The sequence below is a fragment of the Anthonomus grandis genome, chromosome 3 (genome assembly GCF_022605725.1).
Source record: "Anthonomus grandis grandis chromosome 3, icAntGran1.3, whole genome shotgun sequence".
NCBI classification, from domain to species: Eukaryota; Metazoa; Arthropoda; class Insecta; order Coleoptera; family Curculionidae; genus Anthonomus; species Anthonomus grandis.
Window position 1 is genome coordinate 47374736 of NC_065548.1, and position 27177 is coordinate 47401912.

At 34.0% G+C, this 27177-nt stretch overlaps 1 protein-coding gene and 1 long non-coding RNA gene across 3 annotated transcripts in view; both read right to left on the reverse strand.

Annotated features, from left to right (window-relative positions):
* Nucleotides 1–27177, reverse strand: part of LOC126733819 (uncharacterized) — a 308547-nt gene that overhangs the window by 72199 nt on the left and 209171 nt on the right. The gene's annotated exons all lie outside the window — the stretch shown is intronic.
* The window catches only part of LOC126733811 (titin-like), a 150617-nt gene that overhangs the window by 19596 nt on the left and 103844 nt on the right, over nt 1–27177 (reverse strand). For both annotated transcript variants that reach the window (XM_050437225.1, XM_050437224.1), the window contains exons 11-12: nt 19679–19795; nt 19524–19601 (exon numbers count right to left, since the gene is read on the reverse strand). In XM_050437225.1, the coding sequence (XP_050293182.1) occupies nt 19524–19601; nt 19679–19795 (195 nt within the window). The remainder of the gene's footprint in view (nt 1–19523; nt 19602–19678; nt 19796–27177) is intronic.

Consider the following 27177-nt stretch of genomic DNA (forward strand, 5'->3'; position numbering starts at 1 on the left):
GCCAATTGAATATCCGCCAATTCTTAATTGTAAAGTTTTCTATTAGCAATAAATGTTTAAAAATTATAAGCTATAAAATTTTTAAACATGACATTGAGAATTGACATTGATAAGCGTTGATTTTAAACAATCGTTGTTATGGCATCATGTACAAAAGGTAAAAATAAATGCAGCAGATTCTATTTAGGTAATTAATGTTTTTTATAAATTTTAACGCGTCTTAGGGGCGTAGTGGCGTAGTGATGCATTTCCGGTCATGGGTTCCTATACTCAAATGGATTCTTCTGTTGCACTGAACAACCCCCAGAAGTTTGATTCCATAGTTCTGAAACACCCTGTAGAGAAATACAAGATGACAATTTGAACACTTACAATGGTTATATCTGAGGAAGAAAACAAAATCGCTAAAACCAATTTAATAATTATCCACCTGCTCTATATGGACAATCTAAAACTCTTGGAAGACACTAAACATCAACTAGCAATTACTAGGAATTGTAGATAAGTTCTCTATTGATATCTTGCATTTCGAGATGGATAAGTGTCGAACAGGAAATATCCAACATGATTGAATCGATACAAGCAGAAGAGATCTACAGGTATTTGGGAATAAAGCAGGCACAAAAAATAGACTAACGGATAATTAAAAGACATTAAATGCGTTAATATACAAGGTGTCAATTTAAAAACTTTCAATGCAAATATCTCTGAAATTAAAAAAAGTTAAAAAAGCGCAATTTGATACAAATGTTATACAGGTAGGGGAAACTAGAACCATATTTTGGTTATAGGGTAAGTCACCCCTTGAGTCTGATGCAACCCAACCCCAAAATATTAAATGACACACTTTTTGTGATTAAATTAATTATTAATTAAAGCGAAATGTTCACTTGCACAAAGCTTTTTCCTACACTTTTCAATAAAAAGCTCTGTTTTTATGAAGTGTTATTTTACTTAATTAAATGCTCAAAACGCCTTCCATAATCTATTTTCAAACTCATTTCTCACATTTTGAAACGCTTCTCTTAGAATAGATGCACGTTACCGAAGATCATTGAGTAAAACTGATCGCGTTTTAAACACAACAGTTTTTAAGTGTCCCCATAGAAAAAAGTCGAGGTGTGTTAGATTTGGTGAACTCGCCGTCCATTCCATCGGACCTCTTTTCCTAATCTTTTATCTATAAATCTTCGATTAGGTTCCTACCCCCATAAATGAGGGGGTCAGAAGCCAAGGGTTCCAAGTAACAAGTTAAGACTTTTGAGAATGTTTGATTGAAAGTTTTAGGTCATTAAAAAATATTCGGTGATATTTTATATTTCTGTTTTTATTAAATATTGTAATTTTAATGTTTTAAAATGCATTTCATAAATTCTAGACATCAATTTTTGGTTTATGTAAGGCATTTTTGCGCGTTAAAACTCATAGGCCAGTCACTTAAACCCCTTTGCCTTAAAAATAAAATACATAACAATTTACCAAAATAAAAAAATGTTTATTCTAATAAAGAAATTAACATGAACTCATTTTAACTCTTCCTGGGTGACATTAATTTGTTGTTGTTGAAGCCTTGAGGTTTTTCCTTCATATAACAGATCCTTGTAAAATTTATGATGGACGGACGGAACAAAAGGTAGTAGCTGCAAGAGATTCTGATACTTGGCCAGTTTGATTTTTGGTGGGGTAACATGCAAATTTGGCAATGCTACAGTGGTTGGCTGATTCCTTGGGCGTCCAGTAGTATTTTTTAAATTTTAGGTCCATTATATTAAATGCGATTTCTTGGTTGTAGACTTCTTTATAAAACATCTTGTAAGATTCGGCTTTTTCAAAATGCAACCATTGCATCTTACTAAGGCCTCCAATATTTGGTTTCATGTAGCTATCCATTGGAGATATTGACTTAAAGCCCTGAGGCTGCATTTTAACCACAATAAATTTGCGACTAACACTTCCCACAAAATGGATCCAATCATCAGGAGTAAATATGTTCGTAAGCTTCCTTTTTCATTTTTCTATAAGGGCAAAATCCTGGTCGCACTCCATGAACGAACGGCCCGAGACAAGAAATTGACGATCTACGCTTTTGATGTGGGTATGTTGCACAATATAGGTCCAGAATTTCACTACATTTTTATTTTTATTTTGTCCGCCGCAGTTGTCACTGAAAGCGTCTATATGAGTAATAGTTGGTGGCAGACATTCAATATATTTGATTAGACATGATAAAATCTCATGAGACTCTTTCGTTGCCATTCCCTCATGCCACATGTACATGTTGCCAGTACCAGTAGCTAGATCATGTATTCCAAGGTTGTATGTCCAAAGTTGACATAAATAGTACACTTTGCTGCATGTAACAAATGGAGTGGGTAGAGTTTTTTGCAGGTCAAAACATATGGCACGACGAGTTTGGGGGGATTCTTTAGCTAAGGTAGTGTCCTGATTCTTCAAGAATTTAACAGAAGACACTTTCCTTAAATGAATCTCGTGGTCGCGGAGTAAGGCTCTCTTTTCTTTAGAATCTGGATCTATGGCATCCATTTTGATTTTTAAAATATCGCAGGTTGAGCAAGTGTCGGTGTAAGGCCGGTGAAAACTAAGGTTGAACTGAGTGTTAAAAATATCACGGTATTTGCTGATTTTTATAGGATCTGTTCGTCGTTGTGAACAAAAGTCTTTATATAAACTGTACACTTTTGAAATATTTAATTCTGGAGATAGATATTTACGGTTTGGGTTATCCTTTCTTGGATAATGGCTAATAAATTAGGAAAGGAATTTATATGCTCTTTCACTAAATTGATAGTGTCCTCGCTTAGTTTATTTCCAAAAGTATGACGACCTCTTTGATCTGTATGGGCGATTCCCCTTTCTTTATGTTTACTGACAGCCTTATAGAACCTCTTCTGAGAAATATCCAACGTACACAAAAAAAACTGCTTACAAACGCGATAATTTTTTAACGTTATGATTGTGCTGCTGACGTTTTTTTGAGAAACTGCAAGTCGATTGGGTCGTTTAGGAATATGCTTAAAAACACATGAAACAATGAATGAAGTTTGCAAGTCCCAAGCATTTTGTTTCTTTCCGAGATCCCAGAAATCTGAAAATATAGACATGCGCACTTCTTCGGTAAGATGTTCATTACATTTGTATCTACAAATGTGATTGTACGGTTTAACTGATTTTCTGCTTCATGAACTTCACCCCACCGTCCAACGTACCTTTGGCCAGAGTTACGCTTTAGTTTTGCTTCGGATCGCTTCCACTGTGCTATTTTTCGTGTTCGTTGGATGTACTTGCTTGAGGTTCTCTTTCTGCTATGCTAAGCTCTGAATCTAAAGAAGACTGTGAACTATTTTGATTTGGGACGTAGTCCATATCAACATCGGAATTATCACTAAACGGATCTAAATTTTTTTTTAAAATAACGTCAAGGAAAACATATTTCAACAAAAAATATATAGCACGTTGAGAACCTACCATTTTGGTCTTTATCAGAAGTAACCATTTAGATTTTAAAAAAACTTCAAAACAACTTAAAAACTGTAAAAACTTGCAAAACTTAACCTTTTCCACTTCGCGCGTAATCTACTAAATGACTGAGCTTGAGTGGCAAAGGGGTTCAAGCGCACTTAGTTCCCTATGCCAATTAACAATACGGGCGACTGAATCTGCTGATTTTCTCAACAGTTCATAGAGAGCAGCACTAGTATTGAAACGCACTTAGTTCTCTTTGCCATGATATAAAATAATGTTTCACCATTCCGTTTTTACACTTTACCTCTTGGCTTCTGACCCCCTCAAATATCCAACTGACTTTCTATTTCTTCCAAAATTTTAGGTTGAATGGGGGTTTACAACATTTCTAAGTAAGTTTCGCCATTAAAGTTACCATTAATAAATAGAGGCCCGACAATAATATCACCCAATATTTTTATATTATTTTATATCACCTATTTATTTTTTCTGGATATTGTGTGTGTCCTTCCCTGAGAACATCCGGATAGTTGTGTTTATTTACAGAACCATTTAAAAAAATCGTGCATTCGTCTTCAAGACAAATATTTTTTAGCAACTAGCAAAATTCTATTTTTCGGTCAGGGTCGTGTCTTCATGCAATTCCTGAAGAGTTTGCATTTTGTATGGATAGAACTGACTTAATTTAAGTACCTGACCTATAGATTCATGACAAATTCCTGTTATCGCTGAAGCTTGGCGTAAAAACAATGTAAGGTTCGTAGCAAAATGTCATAATACTTCTACTTGTGCCGTTTTATCGTGTACTCTACACTGAACTCTTTTTTTATTTTCCACCAATCCTGTTCCTTCAAATTTGAGAATTACTTGCCTTACGTAAGAATGACTTACATTTTTTCCAAGATTTCTTTCGTTAAATAATGCACCAGTCCTGAAAGCATAACGATTTTGTAAAGCATAACTATAAATTATTTCAATTCTTTCACCCATACTTTTGGTGTGAAGTATTTGGGTGAGTCGGTGAATAGTGACAAGACAATATACAATGTAAAGTATTTTTTTAAACTAGGTCCAAACATCTACTTTATGGTTCGACCTAAAACTTGTGTATATTAACTTATGTTAGAATTAATAGCAATGGTAATTTTAGCTTTTTTATAATAGACTGAATTTATTGTAACTTGTAGACAAGAGAAAAATACAAAGAGATTAAGCTGCTCTCACTACACAGTCTACTAGTAAACTGCTTTCTTCCGCTGCGTCGCCTGGCGGTATACACGAAATGTTCGTTCGGACTACAGTGGTCTCACCCAACCCAAGAAATAAATGTCAAAAATATATATAAGTGTTATTAAACAACTTGCATTATTAGAATATTGAAAGACTAATTACTAAGCAACAACTTTGAGTTCAACATGTGCACAGGAACAAGGGAGGTGTTTTGTTTACGAACATATTCATATCCAAAAAATCACAATCGATTCCAATTTCAAAGACAATATGCGATCATAATTTAGTTTTTTCTATTTTTGAATATGAGAACGTTAGAAATCAAGAACTACATATAATGTTTCGAGATTACAATAATTTAAACTACAACAATTTTATCACGGATGGATTAGCCATTCTATGGGAACGTATTTATTATTTAAGAAATATAGACGATAAAATCGATTTTTTCAATAAAAACATAACCATGCTCTCTTAGACAAGCATACTTGTTAAAACTAAAATAAGGAAAAATAAGCCATTCTGCCCATGGATCACCGACAATATTTTAAACTTTTAATAAAATTAAGAGCACGGTCTCTTAAACGTACTCACGTCAAAACACGGTCTCTCGCATAAAAAATTTCAAAAATTAAAATCAAACCCAGATCTGCAATATTATCGACAATTAAGAAATTATACAAAACACGCAATAATTCGTGAAAAAAACACATTTTTCAATCAAATAATTAACAAAAAAGGCAAAGAATTTTGGACCGTTGCTGAAAAACTTAAGTTATCGAAAAAAAAAACATATGCTGACCTCCCAATTGATTTATCCCGATGACATTCAAAACTACTTTCAGAGTGTTAGCAGTTTACCAGATACAACCAACCAAGGCATCATCGAATATTATAAAAATAATAATTTTAACAACGAACAGTTGTCACAGCGCAAAAGGAATAGACCAGTTGTCGATTAAAGATATAAAATTATGTCTGCCGTTTTGCTTAAATCCATTGGTCAATATTATTAACGACTGCATTTTACAACAAAAATATCCATCAATATGGAAAAAGGCAATCATAAAGCGTATAGCTAAGATAGTAGAGCCAAAGAAAAATTCAGATTTAAGACCAATAAGTATACTGCCAGCTATATCTAAGGTCATTGAGAAACATATTTATAATCAGATATTCAGTTTTGCCGAATCTTTTAATATAATTCCGGTTTGCCAATCTGGATTTAGGATAAATTTTAGCACTTCGACGGCTTTAGTAAACATATTAAATGACATATGAATTAACGAGGAACAAAATCGTCCTACTTGTATGGCATTACTGGACTTTAGTAAAGCCTTCGATACCATAAATCACGAATTATTATTAGCAAAATTACAGTTTTTTGGTGTGTCACTTGAGGGTATCAATTTTTTAAAGGATTATTTACATAATCGACAGAGTTGTGTGGTCGTTTAATCAGGTTTTTGAAAACAAAGTCTCCACATTTATGCCCTGTAATCGAGGAGTACCCCAGGGGTCGATACACTCACCCCTGCTTTTTTCAATATATGTGTCAGATATGCAGGAAACAATAAAGTACTCGAGATTACAACAATATGCTGATGACTCCCAAATATACATACCTGTGAACTGCGAAAATTTAAATACAGTGCAAGAATAACTGAATTTAGACTTATTAAACCTAAAGGCAGAGAATCATAACCTTAAGTTGAATGATACTAAATCAAAAATTCTGATAATGTCGGCAAATAATTTATTAAGGGAAAATATAAAAAATACCATTTCTATTGAAATAAATGATACACAAATCCCAATAGTAGCAGAAGCAAAAAACTTGGGTATAATTTTCGACCAATCTATGAGTTTCGAATCCCATGATAAAAACAAAATTAAAGCTGCATATCTAAGATTAAGGCAGCTTTATAAAATAAAAACATTTCTCACCCCAAAACAGAAATATCTACTTTGCGAAAATTTGGTTTTGTCTCTGTTCGATTATGGGGACGTAATTTATGGAGATTCCTTATCTGTAAGCACCAAAAAGGCTATTCAAAGAGTTCAAAATTCCTGCATAAGATTGGCATTATAACATTCCATATAGACATCACATAACACCGTATCTTAACGCTAATCAAATTCTTAATATGAATAATAGAAGACTACTGCACATGCACATGTTTGTATACCGAGTCATAAAAAGAGGATAACCGGCATATTTTTATTTATAAAAAAGTGGCAACATGGTGTGAGGTACTGTTTACTTTAGTTCCAAAAAGTTGTGAAATATCCGGAGGAAACGGCTTAGAAAATTGTGTAACTTGTGTGTATTGATGATTTGGTGTTTATAGACAACGTGTGTATAAAGGTAACTTACAAATTTTAGTAATAATTTCGAAGTTGTGTGGGCTATTGTTTATAAATAATTGCTCTCGAGGCGCAACGTTGCCGGACGGAACAATAAAATATTCCTGATAGGAAAGGTTATTTGTAGACCGCGTAGGTGATGTCGGAGAACTGTGGCGTTTGTAAAAAAAAGTTGCAGAAAATGAACAGGCTCTTTGCTGCGATGTCTGTGAAATTTGGTATCACAGAACATGTCTTAATATGACTAAAACAACCTATATGCGCTATGAAAAAAATGTAAATTCTGGATGGAAATGTGAAAAGTGTAAAGATAAAAAGCAGGATAATAAGAAAGATGAATACACGATTGCAGATATTATGTCGAAACTAAACGAAATGGATGGAAAATATAACAAGCTATTTCAAAAGTATGAGGAGCAAATAAAAATAAATAATGAGCTTAAGGAGGAAATTCAAAGTATCAAAAAACAATTAAATAATAAAGAACAGCAAGAGTTAAATAATAATGTTATCATTCAAGGAATACCGTATAAGGAAAATAAGAAACTAGAGGAAATTGTCGACAAATTAGCATCGGCATTAAATGTCCCACAAGTTCCCAACAGTATAAATAAAATTTATAGGTTGAGTTTTTCAAAAGACAACAAATCATCACCAATAAGAGTTAGTTTTAGAACAGGAGAAGATAAGAAAAAGTGGATGACAGCTAAGAAAACAAAAACATTAACAACACATGATTTAGAACGATATACTGATAAACGCGAAACAATTTACATAAACCATGATTTGACCAAATTTAATCTGGATGTTTTTAAAAGTGCTAAACGATTTAAACAAGAAAACAACTACAAGTACTTATGGATTAATTATGGGAAAATTATGCTGCGTAAAGATGATAATACTAAGGTTGAACTATTGCAGGACTCCAACGACTTAAAAAAACTAATTATACCTCAAAATAAACTTAACATAATTTATTATAATATCTAAAGTCTCCGAAATAAGTTTGATGAATTCCAAGCCAGCATAAAAAGTATATCAAGCGATATCATTGTTCTTGTAGAAACATGGTTATATCCAAATGAAACACATTTTTATAATATCGATGGATATCAGGCAGTTCCTTCCTGCAGGGACTCTAGGGGCGGGGGCGCGAGCATTTACATTAAGAATACAGTGCATTTTAACAAAATAGACTGCAGTGATCAAACAGAACCCTATAACTGGGTGTGTATAGAACTAGATAAACTTAAACTGAGTGCAATCTATAGACCTCCATGGTATTCACCAAATGAGTTCCTAGATAAGCTGGAATCTGTGATAAGTAAATATAGGTCTAATCATATTATTTTAGGTGACTTTAATATTAATCTTTTAGATCAAGACTCTATAATTACTAAAGACTATAAAAATATGGTTGCATTAAATAGTTTTTGTTTTGTCAATGGGATTAGTCCTGCCAGCGCCACTCGAATCTCACAAAGTAGAACAATAATAGATCATGTGATTTGTACTACTAACAAAAAAAATGAATGTGATATTAGTGTAGAAGATACTTCTTTATCTGATCATAGAAAAATTTGTTTAGAAATAAGCGCAAATATAAGGAAATTTAAGCCTGGAATATTTGTTCAACGTCCCGTACTAAATATACAAAAATTTAAACAAAAACTCCAAGATAAGCTAATAGAAGAAAATATAGATTCATTTCAAAATTTAATTAACGTAATTAGCAATTGTAAAATAAAATCAACAATTAATAAAAAAATTAAATGTCGACAAAACAATGATTGGATAACACCAGACTTATTAATTTTAATTAAAGAAAAAGAATTGGCGTATAAGAAATATAAAAAAGCTCCAGAAAATAATAACTTCAAATTAAATTTTACAAGGTTAAAAAATTCACTAAATAATAAAATAAAATCATTAAAAAAAGCGTACTTTAAAAACAAATGGGCCCAAGCAGCACAAAATACAAGAAAACAGTGGGATACAATAAATCTGTTTTTAAATAATAATTCTACTAAAAGCAATATAAACCAAATCGAAATTAATGGTCTATTAGAAAATGATGATAAAAAAATTGCAGACAGTTTGAACAAATATTTTACGGAGGTAGGTGCGACCATAATCGAGGACATGCGGACTGATACAAAAAATATATTAAAACAAGATTTTAAGGAGATTAAATGTGATAATAGTATATTTTTTGAGCCGACAGACAGTAATGAAATAAACAACATAATATTAAGCCTAAAACGAAATGCGGCTCAGGGCCATGATAAAATTACAATACTTGATCTAACTAATATAAAAGAGTACATATTAAATATACTAGTCATACTTATAAATAATGCATTCAACATAGGCGAATTTCCTCCTGACCTCAAAATATCTAAAGTATGTCCAATTCATAAATCTGGTCCTAAAACCCAATTAAATAACTACAGGCCTATATCTATAATAAGTGTCTTTTCAAAAATTATCGAAACAGTGATTAAGAGGCGGATGATGTCATTTATATAAAAATATATCTCATACGATTTATACCAATATGGGTTTCTTAAAAACAGCAGCACTTTAAGTGCTACTATAAATCTCCTTAACTATGTGTCAGCTAATTTAGATCAAGGCAAAATTGTCATAGCAGTTTTTGTCGATTTAAGAAAGGCATTTGACGTAGTTAATCATGACATATTATTAAACAAGCTGGAAGAAATGGGTTTTCGGGGATCTGCACTGTCTTTGATTGGGTCATACTTACTTAATAGAAGACAATATGTACATGTAAATAATAAAGAAAGTAATATCTTAACATTTAACTGTGGTGTCCCTCAGGGGTCCGTGTTGGGACCATTACTGTACTCACTGTATGTTCTGAGTTTACGGGTAGCAGGGTTAGACGCCCAATATTATACATTTGCTGACGATACTGTATTATTGTATTCGGATAATGATTGTGATAGATTGGTTAATAGGGTAAATGATGATCTAACTAAATATAGTCAATGGTTACTACAAAATAATCTTAAAATAAATTTGGACAAAACCAAATATATCCTATTTAAACAGAAAAATAAGACAATAAATCAAGTTAGAATATGTCTAAATGGTGCGACTTTAGAAAATGTAAATAATATAAAATATTTGGGACTTACTTAAAAAGTAAGATAATTCCCTTTACAGGAGCATTTTATAAATGTAAGCACTTCTTAAGTAACGCAGCTAAATATAAAATATATAATGCTTACTTTCTTTCAAACTTGCGGTACCTAATTCCAGTGTGGGGAACCTGTTGTAAGTACAATTTTCAAAGAGTTGAAATTTTGCAGAGTAAAGTACTCAAGATTTTATTTAATCTTGATTATTTTATGCGTGCGGGGGACATATTTGAATTATTGAAAATCCACTCAATTAGTCACATACTTAAAATAGAACAAGCAAAATTAATATTTAAAATAAATAATAAGCTACAAAAATCAAATTACACTATTGTTTATTCTAGTGAAATACATGCACATAATCTAAGAAACAACAATATTCGACTAAGTAGTGCTAGAACAAACATTGCCCTTAGAAACCCAATCAACGCAGCGACACAAACCTATAATGATCTGTCTTATGAAATAAAACATGAAGTTTCTTATTATAAATTTATTAGAATGGTTAAGCAATCCTTACACTATTAACAAAGTTGCTAATATGTAATTCTATGGCCACATTGTTTCAATAACATATTTCTTTTAAATGTAACTTCGGTACCAATGCTAATATAAGCATTGCTTAGAAGTTTATTCATATATTGGACTTGTGTGTTTATTAAGTTTATGAAATAGGCAATATTATAAATATGTATTAAGAAGAAAAAAAATGTAAAAAAATCAATTTTGTAACCAGATAATTGCTTTAATATATGAAGTGTTTAAAAAAAAAAAATTTAAGACACCAGCTTCAAGAATTTGTCCATTCTCATGCAACTCGAAATAACGATTTTATTGTACCTATCCACAGATCAGCAGCTTTTAGGCGTTTTTTTTAAATTTGTTGCTGTTCAGATATGGAACAGTCTCTCTCAAGGAATTACCTCTCCAAAACTTTTTTAAACAAGTCAAATTAAAAATACTTTTGGGTTAAAATAATAATTGATTTTGTTTTTTTGTTTGTGTACTTGCAAAAAAAAAGTTTTACGTTTCTCCGACTAGTTTCGCCCGTTCATCTGCATTTCTCTGCATGCCCGTCCCCGTTCTCGCTTTCTCGCATCGGCGCTGCCTCCCTATCTAAGCTGGTATCCCCATTCCCCATTGAGGGTATATCACTTCATGAGTGTGCATCTATTTTTTTTTAATATTTTTCTTAGTGGTTTTTCTTGATTTTTTTTATGTTTTTACATTCCTATTCAAATATAGGTTCTTTTAATTTTGTCTCATAAATATTTAAAATGTATTGCCACTGGAATGTAAATAGTTGTTTAAGGTCTTTAAAAGGGTTGTCTCACTTGTACTACAGTTTACTGATGGTACAGGTAAACGGTTGTTGTAATCGAGAGACACTTCTATTTGTCATAATAAAATAAGTGAACACAAAAATGTAACTTGATTGTAAAACTGACAAATAAAATCTTTTTGTATTTGTATTTGTATTCATCGATTTTCTGTTGTCAAGTTTACACGCATTCTCAAGAGGAAATTTTCAGCTTTATATCAACACATATAATAATGTTAATTTAACTTATTGACGTTAGATTTTGGATTAAAAATAAAAAGCAAAAATAAATATATATTATTCTAAGCGCAAACATAACATCTTCAAAGCAAAAAAATATTAACTTTTTTATTCCTAAAACCGCTTCTAAAAAAATTTGAAATGGCAACACCGCAAGGAAAAGCTGATGTCATCTTTATAAAGGGACTTGTGTTTACATTCGGCATTTGTGAAGTTCTGTGTTTTTTCTTTAGTTTTTGGTTAAAAAAAGACGTATTTGAGTGTTTTTGTGAACTGTTACGATAGTAAAAACTTATTAGGAAATCTATAATAAATATAAAATATTTAATTTCCATAAAAATGCTTTTTATTAGATAAATATCTTTACTCTAATGAAGTAGGTTATAATAAACGGTAAAATTGTTTATAATTTAAACCATAATCTGTAATAATAAATATTTTTTGACGATGTCACTGGTAAAGATTACTTGGGTCGGTGGAATCAACAATGCGATCGATGGGTCGATTAAGATAGCTCCCCCCCCAGTAGCCATAACTATATGAAAACTAGACTCGAATTTGGCACTAATTTTGCACCATTAGTTTCAAATTTTGCACCGCTATAGGTGAAAAGATATGACGAATTTTTATGAGGGGGGGCTAACTTTATGGTAGCCCCCCCACAAAAAAAAAAATCATTCTTTTACTATGTCATTTTATTCTCTGAATTTTGCACTATTTTGCACCACTATTTTCGAATTTTGCACCGCTACCAGTAATGAGTTACATAGCTCTAAAGAGTCTCTCTCAGCCCCCCCCACCCACAACAATTTTTGGCTATGTCATTTTATTCTACGAATTTTGCACCACTATTTTCGAATTATGCACCGCTTCCAGCAAGGACGACATAGCTCTAAAAAATCTCTATTTAAAACCCGTCCAAATTGAGCGCCAACGCACACGTATAATGTTTCTTTGATGTCCGTCAAAATACCGATATTGAGCTTGGCGCTCAGGCCATTCGGGGAAGCGATGCATGCGGCGAGCTTCAACCACGAAATCACCATTCACATTTGCATACGCATGGGTATGCGAAGCTACTCACCGCATGTGTGCTCAAGTCTAAATTCGTCTTAACATTGGTATTTTTACTTTAGCAACACTGGTATTTATAGACGCGTCTGAGATCGCGGGGGTTTGTTTGCATCTTCAAGGCAGCTAAAGTGTTTAGTGTTAAGAAAGACCTCGATTCTATACCGATAGTCACAGTGACAGTATTTTTTTAAAAACTTTTAAGTGAAAACAGTGTGTTTAGATACTTTAACTATGGTAAGTATACTAGATAATATAACTAGTATACTAGATAAATATAACTAGCTCCCAAATCCCTTTAGTTACGAATATGTATTTATTTCACAATGGTTTTATAACTGCGAACTGAAATAGTATATTCTATAACAAGTGTGGAATTCCCTCGCCTTACGGCTCGCGTAACAAAGCTTACTTCTACTCGTTTCAGAGCTATGTAGTCCTTGCTGGTAGCGGTGCATAATTCGAAAATAGTGGTGCAAAATTCGTAGTATAAAATGACATAGTAAAAAGCCCAAAAATTTTTGTGGGGGGGGGGGCTGAGAGAGACTCTTTAGAGCTATGTAGCTCCTTACTGGTAGCGGTGCAAAATTCGAAAATAGTGGTGCAAACTAGTGCAAAATTCAGAGAATAAAATGACATAGTAAAAGAATGATTTTTTTTTGTTTAACGTTGAACGTTGACTTGTTTATAAAGTATCTTATGAAAAAAAAATTCTTCATATTCTATTATAAATTCTTTTTATTGTATGATATTATAAAGTGTGTTGTTTTTTGCCATTTCTACATAAGCATGAAGAGTAGTAAAGTGTGCATCTATTCCAAGGTAAGGCTTTCAGAATGCTAGAAATAAGTTTAAACAATTTTATTACTTTTGTTTAGCCCAAAATGGAAAGCATTTTGAGTATCTATTTAAATAAAATAGGCACTTTATAAAACAGAGTATATTTTATTTAAATTATACCTTTTTTTGACCCTATATAAAATTCAGCAAAAATTATTATGCAGCTGAATACTACTGCAAAAGACCTTTAATTTAAGGTATCACAAAAGGGGTGGTGCCATTTAAAATTTTTGAGTTGGCGTGCATCGGGCTCAAGGAATGACTCACCCTTTAATCAAAATATGGTAATTGTAGCTTCCCCTACCTATTTAACATTTGTACCAAGTTGTGCTTTACTAACTTTTTTAGTTTCAGAGATATACACCCTGTATATCTTACTTGCATTACCCCAAAAAGGGATGACATAAAGCGCCCCTCACACGATCAGTATTACTGACAGTATTTCAAAATCCTGTCAGTAATACTGATCGTGTGAGGGCAAATACTGATAGACTGTCAGTCGTGAATGAATGACTGATGTGATTTTCGGGATCCTGAAAATCACGTCAGTCATTGGGGGCGGAGCTAAAATATTGATGAAAATACTGACCGTGTGAGGGCGAGACTGTCGATCATTCCAACAGTCGTCAGTCTGAATTGCATCCTGCACCGTGCAGAGACAGAGGCAGAGATAAGTTGAGTACCGTGCACAATGGAAGAAACTCAGGAAACGACCGCTCTGAGCTCGATAGCTTCACCTGATTTGTTTGAAGCAGAAGAAAAAGGAAAAAAATATATTTTAACGCAATTTATAGACCTATATTATAGGTCTATGCCCGAATTGTGGAATTCAAGTATATCTGAATATTGTGACAGAAATAAGAAAAGAAGAGGATATGAAGCTCTGCCGTAGCCGATCGATAGTTCTAGCCTGGACACTTATCCCCGCTTCCATCGATACCTCACAACAGAAGCCGAAATCATGCGAGGCGACGACCGCATCGCCACAGCATAAAGAAACCAGCAGTCGCACTTCAATAAAAATACATTGGCTTGAATAGGCGAGTTCGGTGCATGTGTACTAACGCAGGCGCGGCATATTTGCTTATAGTAGGGATGCCGCGGACACTCGCTACGGTTCACGCGGCTTTTGCCTTGGCTAGAGCCGGACTTAAACATTTTTTTAGATATTATTATCTTGTAAAATAAAAATAGCTACATAGTACAAATATTGATTTTTTAATATTAATAAAGTTCATACATTAACAAAATATTTAAACACAAATAAACATCGCATTTCTACATCTAACAACGACGATATAGAAGAATACGTGCAGGAAGTTAATTAGGTATGTACCATAAATTTAAGAGACCATTCTTTGAGTAATTTTAAAACAAAAAGTTCATATAAACATATGTCCAGAAATTCTTCGTTCTCAATATACAGGGTGTTAAAATTTAACAACAACTAAAATATACGCCACTGACTTTTGTGCAATTTTTAGTATGTTCTGTGGATTATACAAATAAAACTTTTTTGTCTCTTGAATTTTTATCGTATCTTGCTTAGTTAATAATAAATTCCAAAAGAAACTTTTCCCCAAATTCCTTGTGTGATCCAGGGATATGCAATTAAGTGGACTTTTTTTTTCTCGAAAAATAAGCGAGATACGAAAAAGTTGTATTTGTATTTGAGTAAATCAAATAACATATTAAAAATGGCACAAAATTGAGGTGCCCCAATTTTTTTGCCACAAATATTTCTTCAGGTCCCGTTCGAGATTACACTGAACCTAATAAATTTAATCATGTTAGGGGTAAATTAGCTCCTTAATGTTATAAATAACACCGCCAGAGAACTTGCGGACCTATGTTCATATGAACTTTTTGTCTTAAAATTACTCAAACAATCGCCTGTTAAATTATTTATGGTACATACTTAATTAATACCCTGTATAGTAACGCATTTAGATTAATATCTGACTACATAGTAGTTTAAGGATAACTAATTATACAAATAAAGTAATATTTCAAAACAAATAGAAAGTCTTAGGCCAATAAATAAAGACAAATAGTTGGCAACAATTCAAAACAATTCTAACATCTGCGAATTTTTGTTATATTATTAAGTACCAACTAAAGTAAAAGTGTACAATTTTGCAACTCTTTTAAATATGGCAACACTGTTAAAATGGCAGAAATATAAATAATGTCCTTAAAAATCCAAAAAAAAATATTACATTGCTGCAACTTTAATTAATGCTTAATTATGTTATTTAAGCCATACAGCCAAATTTGCAGCTATTAAAAACTTTGGCAAAGTCAATTATTTTGCTTCATTAATAATTTTTGACATACCCCTCTTTTAATACAAAAGTTTTTATAAAAAACGCTACGCTTTGTAAAAACGCTATCAAAATAGTCACTAAGTACGGCGCTGAACTAGGCGATACACCTATGAACACAGTTCGATAAACAGTGAGTTCGGCATCCGGAGAACATGGCTGCGGCAATACTACCAAACTATTTTGATACTCGCTTTGAGTTTTAAAAAGAATAAAAATTCGGTATTTAAATTAGGTGGGTAAATTAACAATTTTATTTTTAACTTACATTTTACAATCTTAATTTTATTTAGAATAATGCCTACCTCTTACTGCATTCCTGTTTAAGCTCAGAAAAAATTAAAATGGATTTAAAATTTTTTTTTGGTTTTTTTTGATTATCTTCGGAATCATTAAAATTTTCGATTTTTTAAATAAGCAACAAAAATTTGGCGTAGGTACCTACCTAATTTTGTTTTCGGCATTAAGATTTTTACGAAAAAGTAATACAGCAATGCAAAAACTTTCCCATAGCAACCAAGATAACCCACAAAAGTGTCAAGAATAAGTTTTTGAAAATTTGTTTTTTTTTTCAATAATCTTCAAAATAAAATATATATATTTTTTTATATGGCATATTCTTTTACAAGTAAATAATGTGCAGCTTAAAAATACGTAATAATAAAAAAAATATATTATCTTGTAAAATGTAAAATATTAGGTCCCGCGGTATCTCCACTTAGTCGTTCCACTGTACGGCGTGCGCCACCAAATCTCGGCTTCTATTTTGACGCCACGAAACCAGTGTCACGGCTAGAACTCTCGATCGGCTACGGCTCTGCTTAAAATTTTTGTGAAGTACAAACCGAATGCGACCATTGACGATGTAAAAAAACAAATCAATACGCTAAGAAGCAATTTTAGGCGAGAGTTAAAAAAAATTAAGGATTCCAAACGGACTGGCAGTGCAACAGACGATGTGTATGAACCAAGCGCGTGGACGTTTCATTCACTTCAATTTTTATCTGACGTGGAAATACCAGATAAAGGAAAAAACTCCATGAATCGAACCAAGATAAGCTTTAACTGCTTCAAGCAACAGAAGATTGGAGCAAATCAGCAGACTGGTGACTGAACGCACTTCGACGAAATATTGTCAGTCTTCAAGACTGTCAGTAATACTGATCGTGTGAGGGGCGTTTAACGAAGCCGGGATTCTATCAAAGCATAGTACACTGATCTCTCTCCTCAGGTCCAAGTCCTTCACATATCAGTCTAACTGTTTAGTATCCAGGTAAGAGCTTCCCTACGAGGTGCTCAAATTATGTACTTTAGGTTGCCAAATCTTATGCCCAATCTGCGGCAAATAAAAAACACCCGAAAACTTCTCCAATAACTTAAGTCAGCCCAAGTACTCAAAACAATTCTCAAATAACAATTCCCAAAGTTGACAACTTTTAACAAAAATAAGGGTAAGTTCCGTAACTTAACTGGCTTCTCCGGTTGTGCCGGTTACCGTTCTATAACTATTCAATTTCTGAAATTCGGTTCGATTGTCAAACGCGGTTCCTGAAAAATTGGTTACAAATGTCAACCGAAACAAGCCATAATTTTTTTTGGTACCTTTGGTTATTCCTACATGGTGTCGTGGATTAAATTGTCGTGGTTTGATTTTTTCGTGTTTTATTCCTGCTTATGAAATTTGATCATTTAATTGTTTCATTCAATTCATTGCATTGAATACACTTGACTGCAATTCAAACCCAAGACTTGATCTTGATATAAATTTAAAAAAAAAAAGTACAAACCCTCAATTTTGGAAAAAACACTTACGCACAGAACCCATTTCTTCATCATCGCTACTACTAGAGCTTTCATCACTGCTTAGGAGCAGGAGCTCAAATATACCAACAACATTTGGATTTGCATTCATTATTGGTATTATAAATAATAATAGGTACCTATAAAACAAAAATGGAATTTATAACCTAATATCAACCAACGATAACAAAGAACAAGGACCAACAAGAAACCGGAGCGTTCCATTTCAAACCGATATTTTCAGGAACCATAAAAATACCGCTTCTAACCGACGATTCACCAAGGTTAGGTTACGGAACTTACCCTTAAACTTGGAATAATATACAGGGTGGGGACTCTAACTGAAATAAATTCCCTAGCGCTCTTATTAAGGCTATTTTAGAAAAACGCAAAAAAAGTCTACTAAGATTCTTTGCCGCCTTTAAAAATCTATAAAAAAAACCCGACCAAACCCAACCCATCCGAAAGAGTGAAACCTAACCCTACTTAATTTTTTTAAATGGGATGATGCCACTAGTGGCACTTTATTGGAAAGCTCTTTTAAAAAAGAAATTGACGTGGTTTTCTTCTTTTTAAAACAAATTAATATTTAACTTAGTTGAAAGAAAAAAATTGTTGGGAAGCATGAAATTTAAGAAAAAAATATCCTGACGTTAAATGCGTGTTTTGTTTATTTTAAGAAGGTGCTTAATCGCTATAAAATGACCTAATTACCTTGGAATTATGTACATGTCACCGTACATGATCACATTTAAGTGAATACAATTATTCAAATTTTTGTTTAATAGAAAACTGCACAAATAAACAGGTTTTTGTGAGATAAATCGAATTAGCACCCAGTATTTATTTAGGGCAAAATGCCGTACTTAGTAGAAAGTTTAAAAATCGAAATCCTAATGATGATTGAGTTTAGAAACCAGATGTACTGTGAGTAACATTTGAGGAGCAATTCAGAATTCATGGACCTGTAAGAAATATCCGTAGGTAAAAACAACCATCGGTAAACGAGCATACAAAACTGGATATTCTACTGAGTTATAAAGAATCAAGTTTTAAAAATTTTAAAGTCAACAGAGTCTTTAAAATGAAACCAGAGCTGCTAGAGAACAATCTTGATTGTAGATTAAGATCCCTTGATAAATTTGGTTGATAATGCTCAAACACTTTTAGACTGGGAGTTACTTTCAGATTAAGCCACTTTTATTGCTATTAATGTACATATGACTTATTGTTTCTTTATGGTTCTTTCCACAATAGATAGATTGGAAAGAGGAACAATCGAATATCCAGCAAGAATACCTGACCCTACTTTATTAGATTTTTACTTACCTTAAAGTTAAATATATGCTACAAGACCCAGAAATATCGAAGAACTAAAACAACGGGTCATATACGAAATTCAATTAATTACGGCAAATGTTTTAAGTGTATCTGTATATACTTTGCTAAAAAAAATTTACAAATTATACTGTTTTTATTTTGTGAACCAAAGTCTTGATAAACTTTGAAATTGCACATACAATTTGTCCCAGCCGCATGGAAACTGATATCCGTTTAAATGATATATAACTTTAGAAATTTCAGAAGCCAGATTTTTAATATTTAAATTAAAATGTAATAATTAAAATGATTTTAGCGAATATAGCCACTTATGGTTATTCCAAAAAATTAGATAATACTCACGTAATTTTGTGCTTCAATGGTGATTCGACCACATGTTGATTGGCAGCGGGTGGCAGTTCTACAATGTGTGTTTCATCCCTAATACATTTAATTATATTCATAAATATAGACGAGATATAAGTTAATTATAATTAAATAAATATTTAATACCACACCTTTCAATTGGTCTTTTAAGCGGCGATATTATGACTTTTTGAATAGATGATGAACGTTCGGTTAAAACGGATCCAGTACTGGTTGTGTCTCTACGAAGGCTGCTCAATAGGGATGATCTGAAAAAAATATTATCACATTTAATTAATTCAGTTTAAAATCAAGTAGAAATGTAAATAATTCATCAATTCGATTAAAAATAAAAATAGGAAAGATTGCTTTGGACTCTTTGTTAGAGCTGTTAAATTTGGAGAAAATTTAGTTATTTATTCGTTCGAAAAAGTACAAACTTTTACACCAGTTAAGATAAAGAAAAACGTAGTACAACTAAAATTATAATAACAACATTTATTTTCTTAGTATAATAAGATAATCCAAAATTAAAGGAAAAACTACATTAAACAAAAATTAAACTATTATACATTACTATTATGATTGCTGCTTGTGTCTATTACTATGTTAATAAATAAATGCCACGGGAGTGATGGAATTATATATGAATACTAACTTTTAAAAAATGAAATGTATTCAAATAATTCTGCACAAAACAAGATTCACTATCTAGTTAACTACGATCTTTACTACTCGAAAATTAAAAGATAAGTAAAATTAAAACTAATTATGGGAATTAATATTACTTATAAATGCTTATTTTGCGATACAATAATAATGAAATAATATATGAATAAGCAGGATTGTCCGGTCATCGGGGTTATTGGCCTGGTTGCATCACATAACTCTTCCCTCCTTAATTTCGGAAAATAAGGGCTAAAAGGCTGGTTTTTCCGACTCTCTTCTAAGGGTTGGTCCATAGGAGCGTTCTTGTAGAAGTGGTTTCTTTGGGATGAAACAGGCTTCTTTCATTTCTTCCATCCAATGTACAAAACGATTCCACATACAAGGGCTGAAGTTATGTGATGCAACCAGGAGTTATGTGAGTAACCCCGATGACCGGACAATCCTGCTTATTCATAAAATATTATTTCATTATTATTGTATCGCAAAATAAGTCCCCGGGGAGGGCCGGGGTAGAATAGCCCTCCGGTACGCTCTGCCTGTCGTAAAAGGCGACTAAAAGAGCAACCCCTTCGGTGGTAGATGTTGTCCACTTGCATCGCCCGGTTCAATACCACCACATAGGACTTAGGCGGCGTGAAGTGGTTCCATGGAACTCACGTTTCGCCGCCATGTCGATGTGTCCGGTTTCCAAAGGGAAAATGGAGAAGAAAAATAAATGCATGATGGCGCCCTCACGACCAAAATTTTCCGGAGGTAAACTCGCCTCCCATTCGGATCTCCGGGCGGAGGCTGGTCGGGGGGGTCCATCAGGCGGATCAAAAAGCCTAAAAATCAATTTCTGCAACATCAGAGGCCTAAACATCAATATTAATGCAGTACACCAACACCTGCAATCAAATAAGCCTCACATTCTGGCATTAGCAGAAACAAAGGTGAAACCTTCAACAACAAATGTTCACCTCATTTATCCTGGATACGATCTACACACCCAATTTCGACTAAACTTTGGATTGGCAGTATTTGTCAAGAACGATTTGAGTTGCCAGCGGGAGGAAACGCTTGAACCTGCGTACTTCGACGTCATGTGGTTCAAAATAATAGCCAGTGGAGCCACGAAATTTATCTGCTGTATCTACAGACCACCAAGCGACACCCAATATAGACGGCTCTTTTTGAACCTGGTTGATTGCATTAACCAACTGCAAATTGACTACCCAAGCGCAAAAATCATCGTCATGGGTGATTTTAACGTTCATAATATCAACTGGCTGCGCTTCTGCAAGAAGAACGACGATGAAGGACGAGAAGCTGAGCTATTTGCCACCATATGCGGGGTTACGCAGCTTGTGGAGGAACCTACCAGAATCCCCGATCGAGACGGCGAGTTCGCGAGTCTCCTAGATCTGGTCTTGGCTTCAGACCCTGACTCGTACACTGTATCAGTACATGCCCCCCTAGGAACATCGGACCACAAATTGATAACAGTCTCTTGCCAGTTGGATGTTAAAACGCAGGATCCTCCGATGCCGCGGAAGGTATGGCACTATAAATCAGCAGAGTGGAACCATCTTAAGGAATTTTATCGCTCATTCCCTTGGAAAGGAATCTGATTTAGAACCAATAAGATCTCAGAATGTGCAAACCAAATTACAGAGACGATCTTGGCAGGAATGGAAGCTTATATCCCTTTTTCTACTAAATGCAGATCAAACAACAAGCAATGGTTCAACCTTGTTGCAGGATTAATTACGCTTTAGACGGGATCTGGAGAATCCTAACTTTTATTCATTTGGTTAAAATATTTAAAAATGACTTTGTTCTAAATTTTTCTTTCAAAACTGAGACACCCACCATAATTACAATTGCCTTCGACTCTTAATGGAATTCGCCAATATTTTTCATTAAACCACTATCAATATTATCACCATTTTAATTCTTTGTTATTGTTTACAATATGCTGTGCATGGAGAAGATTTCACGGCAATTGAATTGGTCAACCGGTTTACTAAAGCGGACGCCAGTGGCGCCGCGTGTCGAATTATTACGATTTGGCCCGTAATTGTACTTTCCACTAGGCACTCTATGGTTTGCTTATTAGTGACCTATGTATGGGTTTTGGTTGGGCCCATAGCGGCTAAACCCATAAAGTAACGAGTGAAGTTCCTCAATCTCCGGTCTTGCGCCCAGACGTCTTTTGGACTACTACTTAAGCAGTTCCGCGACGCATCTGGGGGTCTGTCCAGCTCCTGCGTCCGTCAAGAGTGAACCGTGCTGCCCGCTGTGACGGAGAGAGGTTTGAAATAAATCTATTATCATCTCTCTCCGCCAGCACCTTTTTTGTTAAAATAACATCTAAAACTAAAATGCATTAGTGTTTCTTCAGTTTCAACGAAATATTTTTGAAGCAGGATGGGTTTTAGTAGTTTGATGCCTATCGAAACTTCGGCTCCTTAAATATGACAGTGTAAACCGCCAGCCGTGACCCAGCAGTGATGAGGATTTCGCCCTGAAGCCTGAAAAATAATTTCGCCGCCCTTAGCCCCGTCAACACACATCATGCCGTAAGCCCTATGTGGTGAAAAATTGCCCATCGCGGGCTCTCGCCCCCGAAAGAAGAACACCATGGAACTTGACCCGTAAGCACATTCTTTTAATCTTAACCATATTCTTCTTTTGATTTTTTTTGTATGATTTAACATGAATTTATTATCACTTTCTCATTTTAATATTTAAAACTTAACTAACTATATTTATGGTATAATTATCTAAATTAAAACAATTCAATGTTACGCCTTATTATGTAATGCTTCCGAAGTGATCACTGACGAATTCAGGTATCTACCTTTGGGTTATAAACTTGTATATATATATATATCTTTTATTTATTTTTGTTTACCTTTTTAAGACCATCTTGTATATTTACTTATATTTACTTACCATGTAGATTTAACTCCTTGTTTCTGATAAATTAAGCTATTGAGTATGAAGACTTTAATAAACACCCTATTTAAATTAAATTAAGGTGTTTTACTACTGAGTGAGTGAGTGTGACTGAGGCAACTGACCATACAGAGAACCCACGAAGCCGGCCTGATAGGTTCTTTTTTTTTTTGTTCCATCTTTTAAATTTAACAGGGTTTCTAGAACCTATCAGATCTAGGAAGATGTTCTTGTTGTTTAGAACTCTTAAACCAAGACTGTCGAACAAACTCAACTCCCTAGAAATAGCCCCTGTAAACCAGATAGTCTTGCCGGGATAATATTTATAACATAACAATGCAAAAAGGCAGTTAACACTAAAAATGCAACATATCGCAAATGGCGTCAACATCCTTTCATCGAAAATCGGAGGAACTTTTTAGCCTCCAGAAATAGCTGCAAGCGAATTATTGATGAATGCAAAGAGAGTCACAACAACAGGATCAAAAACAAATTGCTAAACTGCCCAAATGGAACAAGATCTTTCTGGTCGGTATCGAAAGCCGATAGTCAAGGATTTGCTAAGTCGGCCTTGCCACCCCTAACAGCAGATGATGGTTCTATCGCGGTAACAGCAAGGGAAAAAGCCAACTTACTGGGTGAACTCTTCGCGTCCAATTCTACTCTGCACTCGCAAGGCAAAACACCGCCATATTTGCCAAGGGTGAATTCATCGATGGGAGGAATTTCGTTTCCCCAACGAATTATAAATAAAATTCTAAAAAGCGTAGACACCAACAAAGCTTCTGGACCCGATGGAATTCCAGCCCTAATACTAAAACGTTGTGCTGACGAATTTACTCCTCCCTTATGTAGACTGTTCACGGCATCGTATAAACAGGGCCAATTTCCAACAAGCTGGAAAACTGCTCGAGTGCAAGCTGTACCCAAAAAGGGTAAGAAGACGATGCCCTCCAATTACCGCCCGATTGCACTAGTTCCAGTAATATCAAAGATTATGGAGAAAGCAGTCAACCAACAACTGTTAAGATATCTGGAATCATCTGGACTAATCAGCGATCATCAATACGGCTTCCGAAAGCTTAGATCCACCGGCGATCTTTTGGCTTACGTCACACACTTGTGGACGGAGGCCATGGAGAAGCACGGCGAGTCCCGCTCAGTCGCTCTTGACATTTCCAAGACATTTGACAGAGTGTGGCATGAGGGACTACTAACCAAGCTCTCCTCAATCGGCATACAAAACTATTGAATTGGATCAAAAGTTTTCTTGAACAACGAACAATCCAAGTAGCCGTCGATGGATACCTCTCCGACAAATTTAACATTAAGGCTGGAGTCCCTCAAGGATGCATTCTATCCCCCACCCTTTTCTTGATATATATCAACGATTTGCTAAAAACCACTGTCAATCCAATCTACAGCTTTGCGGACGATAGCACACTTATTTCCACATTTAAGTCCGCCAAACCAACGACAGCCGCAAGTTCTCAGAATCTTAGGCAACAACAAGTAGCTTCAACCAACAACGATATTAGAGCAATCTTGGAGTGGGGCAGTAACAATCTGGTCAATTTTAACGCTAAAAAAACGCAGGCTGCAGTATTTACGATGAAGACTAACCTTGGTGGCCCGGAGCTGGTTATAGCAGGGAAAACATTGCCAATGAAATCATCTTTACATCTTCTACGAGTCGAGGTCACCAACAGTGTGTCCTGGCATGACCATGTTGCCGAGGTCGCCAGGGCGGCTTCCAAAAAACTCGGAGTGCTTTTCAAAACGAAAAAACTGTATACACCAGAACAGCTGCTGACTCTTTATAAAGCTCAAATACGCCCTTCCCTCGAGTATTGCTCGCATGTCTGGAGCTTTGCACCCAAGCATAGTTTAAACCTGTTGGATTCTATACAGAAGCACCGAACATAAACTAGAATAGAAGGATCACTCTAAGCGCCGCCCAAAATGTTGCCTTTCTCACTCGCTTTCTGATGCTACTCTTTTTTGCTGCCCGGTGGCGACTGCGTTATACAGGGGCGTCTTCAATATTAGAACTATAATAGCGTTGTGCGGAAATTTTGTACTTTAAAAATGCCGGCGATATGTTGCGTAGATGGCTGCAGGAGTAAAAGGGGATATACATTTTTTTTTAATAAAAATGGATTAGTTTACAGAAATAAATACACGCTTTTCTTCAGTATTTCTTAAATATCTCGGAAAATTGAGATCCTACAAAAAAATCTAATAAACAAAAGTTGGTTTAAAAACAAAAGATTGGCTTTTGTTTGATTTATCTAGGTGCTATAGGCGCTAAGATACAACTGTGTGAACATAACCCCTTTTTTTAGATAACAAAATATAATGACGTAAAATAATAACGTGAAATAATTTAAAAAAAAAACGTTTTTTAGACAAATATCTAGCACATTTTTTCAAGTATGTACTATCAAAAACTTTAAAAATAAACTTGATTGTAAGTCATTAGCATAAAAATTAAAAAAGTTAGGAATAAAATAAAAATAATTGCAGTTTTAAAAAAATTTATCATAAAAAATTATGTATTTATTTCAAAAATTAAAGCGTAGCCTTCTACAATGGACTATATATAGGTACCAATAATATGTTCAAAAAGTGTCAGCGATTTAGAGTACATATTTTTTTTAAATCGTGATTTTAATCTATAAAAATGCAAAATTTTTGGTAATATTCTGTTATTAGTGGTGGTTTTTAATAGTGAAAGCTATCCGATTTATTATTAGTTGCATTGCAATCATTTGAATGATATAAATTTTAGCCACTTATACCGTCTAACCATACTTAAAACTGCATTTTTTTCGACATTAAGGGTGGTTTTTAAGGGTTTAAGTTTCAAAATATTGATGTGTACTATAATCCCCAATGTAAAAATATATTTATTTTGCATATTTATATGAATTCTAGGTTGTAAAACACCTATTTTCGTTTTATTTGAATTTTAGTGGTTTGTTCTTTCATCTCCTATTTAAAAAGCAAATAATTAGGCATTTAATAAGTTTTTTTTTATTTAACTGCCTTTTTATATTTCACTGTTACCGAGTTCCATATGCTGAGTGTTGTTATCACATTATTATGTAAATTTTATTAAATATTTAAAAAATGGGTATATTAACCAAGTTATTATTAATTAAGTGTATGTAATATTAGGTAGGTAGTTTCTTGGTCAGTTAAGAAAAGAGCATGAAAGGAACGTAAAGCTAAGATTTAATTGTGTACATTCTAATAAACTTAATTTTAAAGCTATCTACCAAGTGTTTTTCTTACAGTTATTTGTTCAAAAGAGATACTTAATAATATTCTTTCAATTTCATTTTAACAATAATACAAAGTGCCTTTATTTTTAAAAAATTCCATATGTTACACGCTGCCCGCCGCGATGTACGAAAATATTCCTTATTAAAAATGTTTCAAACACCCCCCGTATCGTAAAGGATTGACGTCGAAACTAAATAATGATTTACGACCGCGTAAAAAAAGTCGGCACTGTTTAGAAGTCCCTACTTCAAACGGCCGCAAGAGAGTGAACCTACTGTCTTGTTCTTTATACTGTGACAGAAGAGAGCTATTCGCCTTATCGACAAACCAGAACTGACAAAGAGTCTGGATAGTCTGGAACACAGGAGAAAGGTGGCTGATCTCTGTTTATTCTACCGTTATTATCACGGTAAGTGCTCCTCTGAGCTGACAGGCCTGATTCCACCCAGGGCTGTTCCGGCAAGAAGGACGCGTCTAGCAGTTGCGGCTCATCAACATCGAGTCCACCTGTCTACCCCAAGGACGTCGCTGTATCGGGACTTAATCATCTGAAGAACATCTTCTTTGTGGAACGGGCTTCCACCTCACATATTTCCCGACGCATACAACCTGCAGCGATTCAAGATAAATGCCCACAAATTTCTTCGCGCAAGCACCACTCCAAGAGTGACATAGGAATTTCCTCTTGTGCTTGTGTTTACCAAAAAAAAAAAATATATCGCAGATCTATTGCATTATGACACAAAAAAATAGT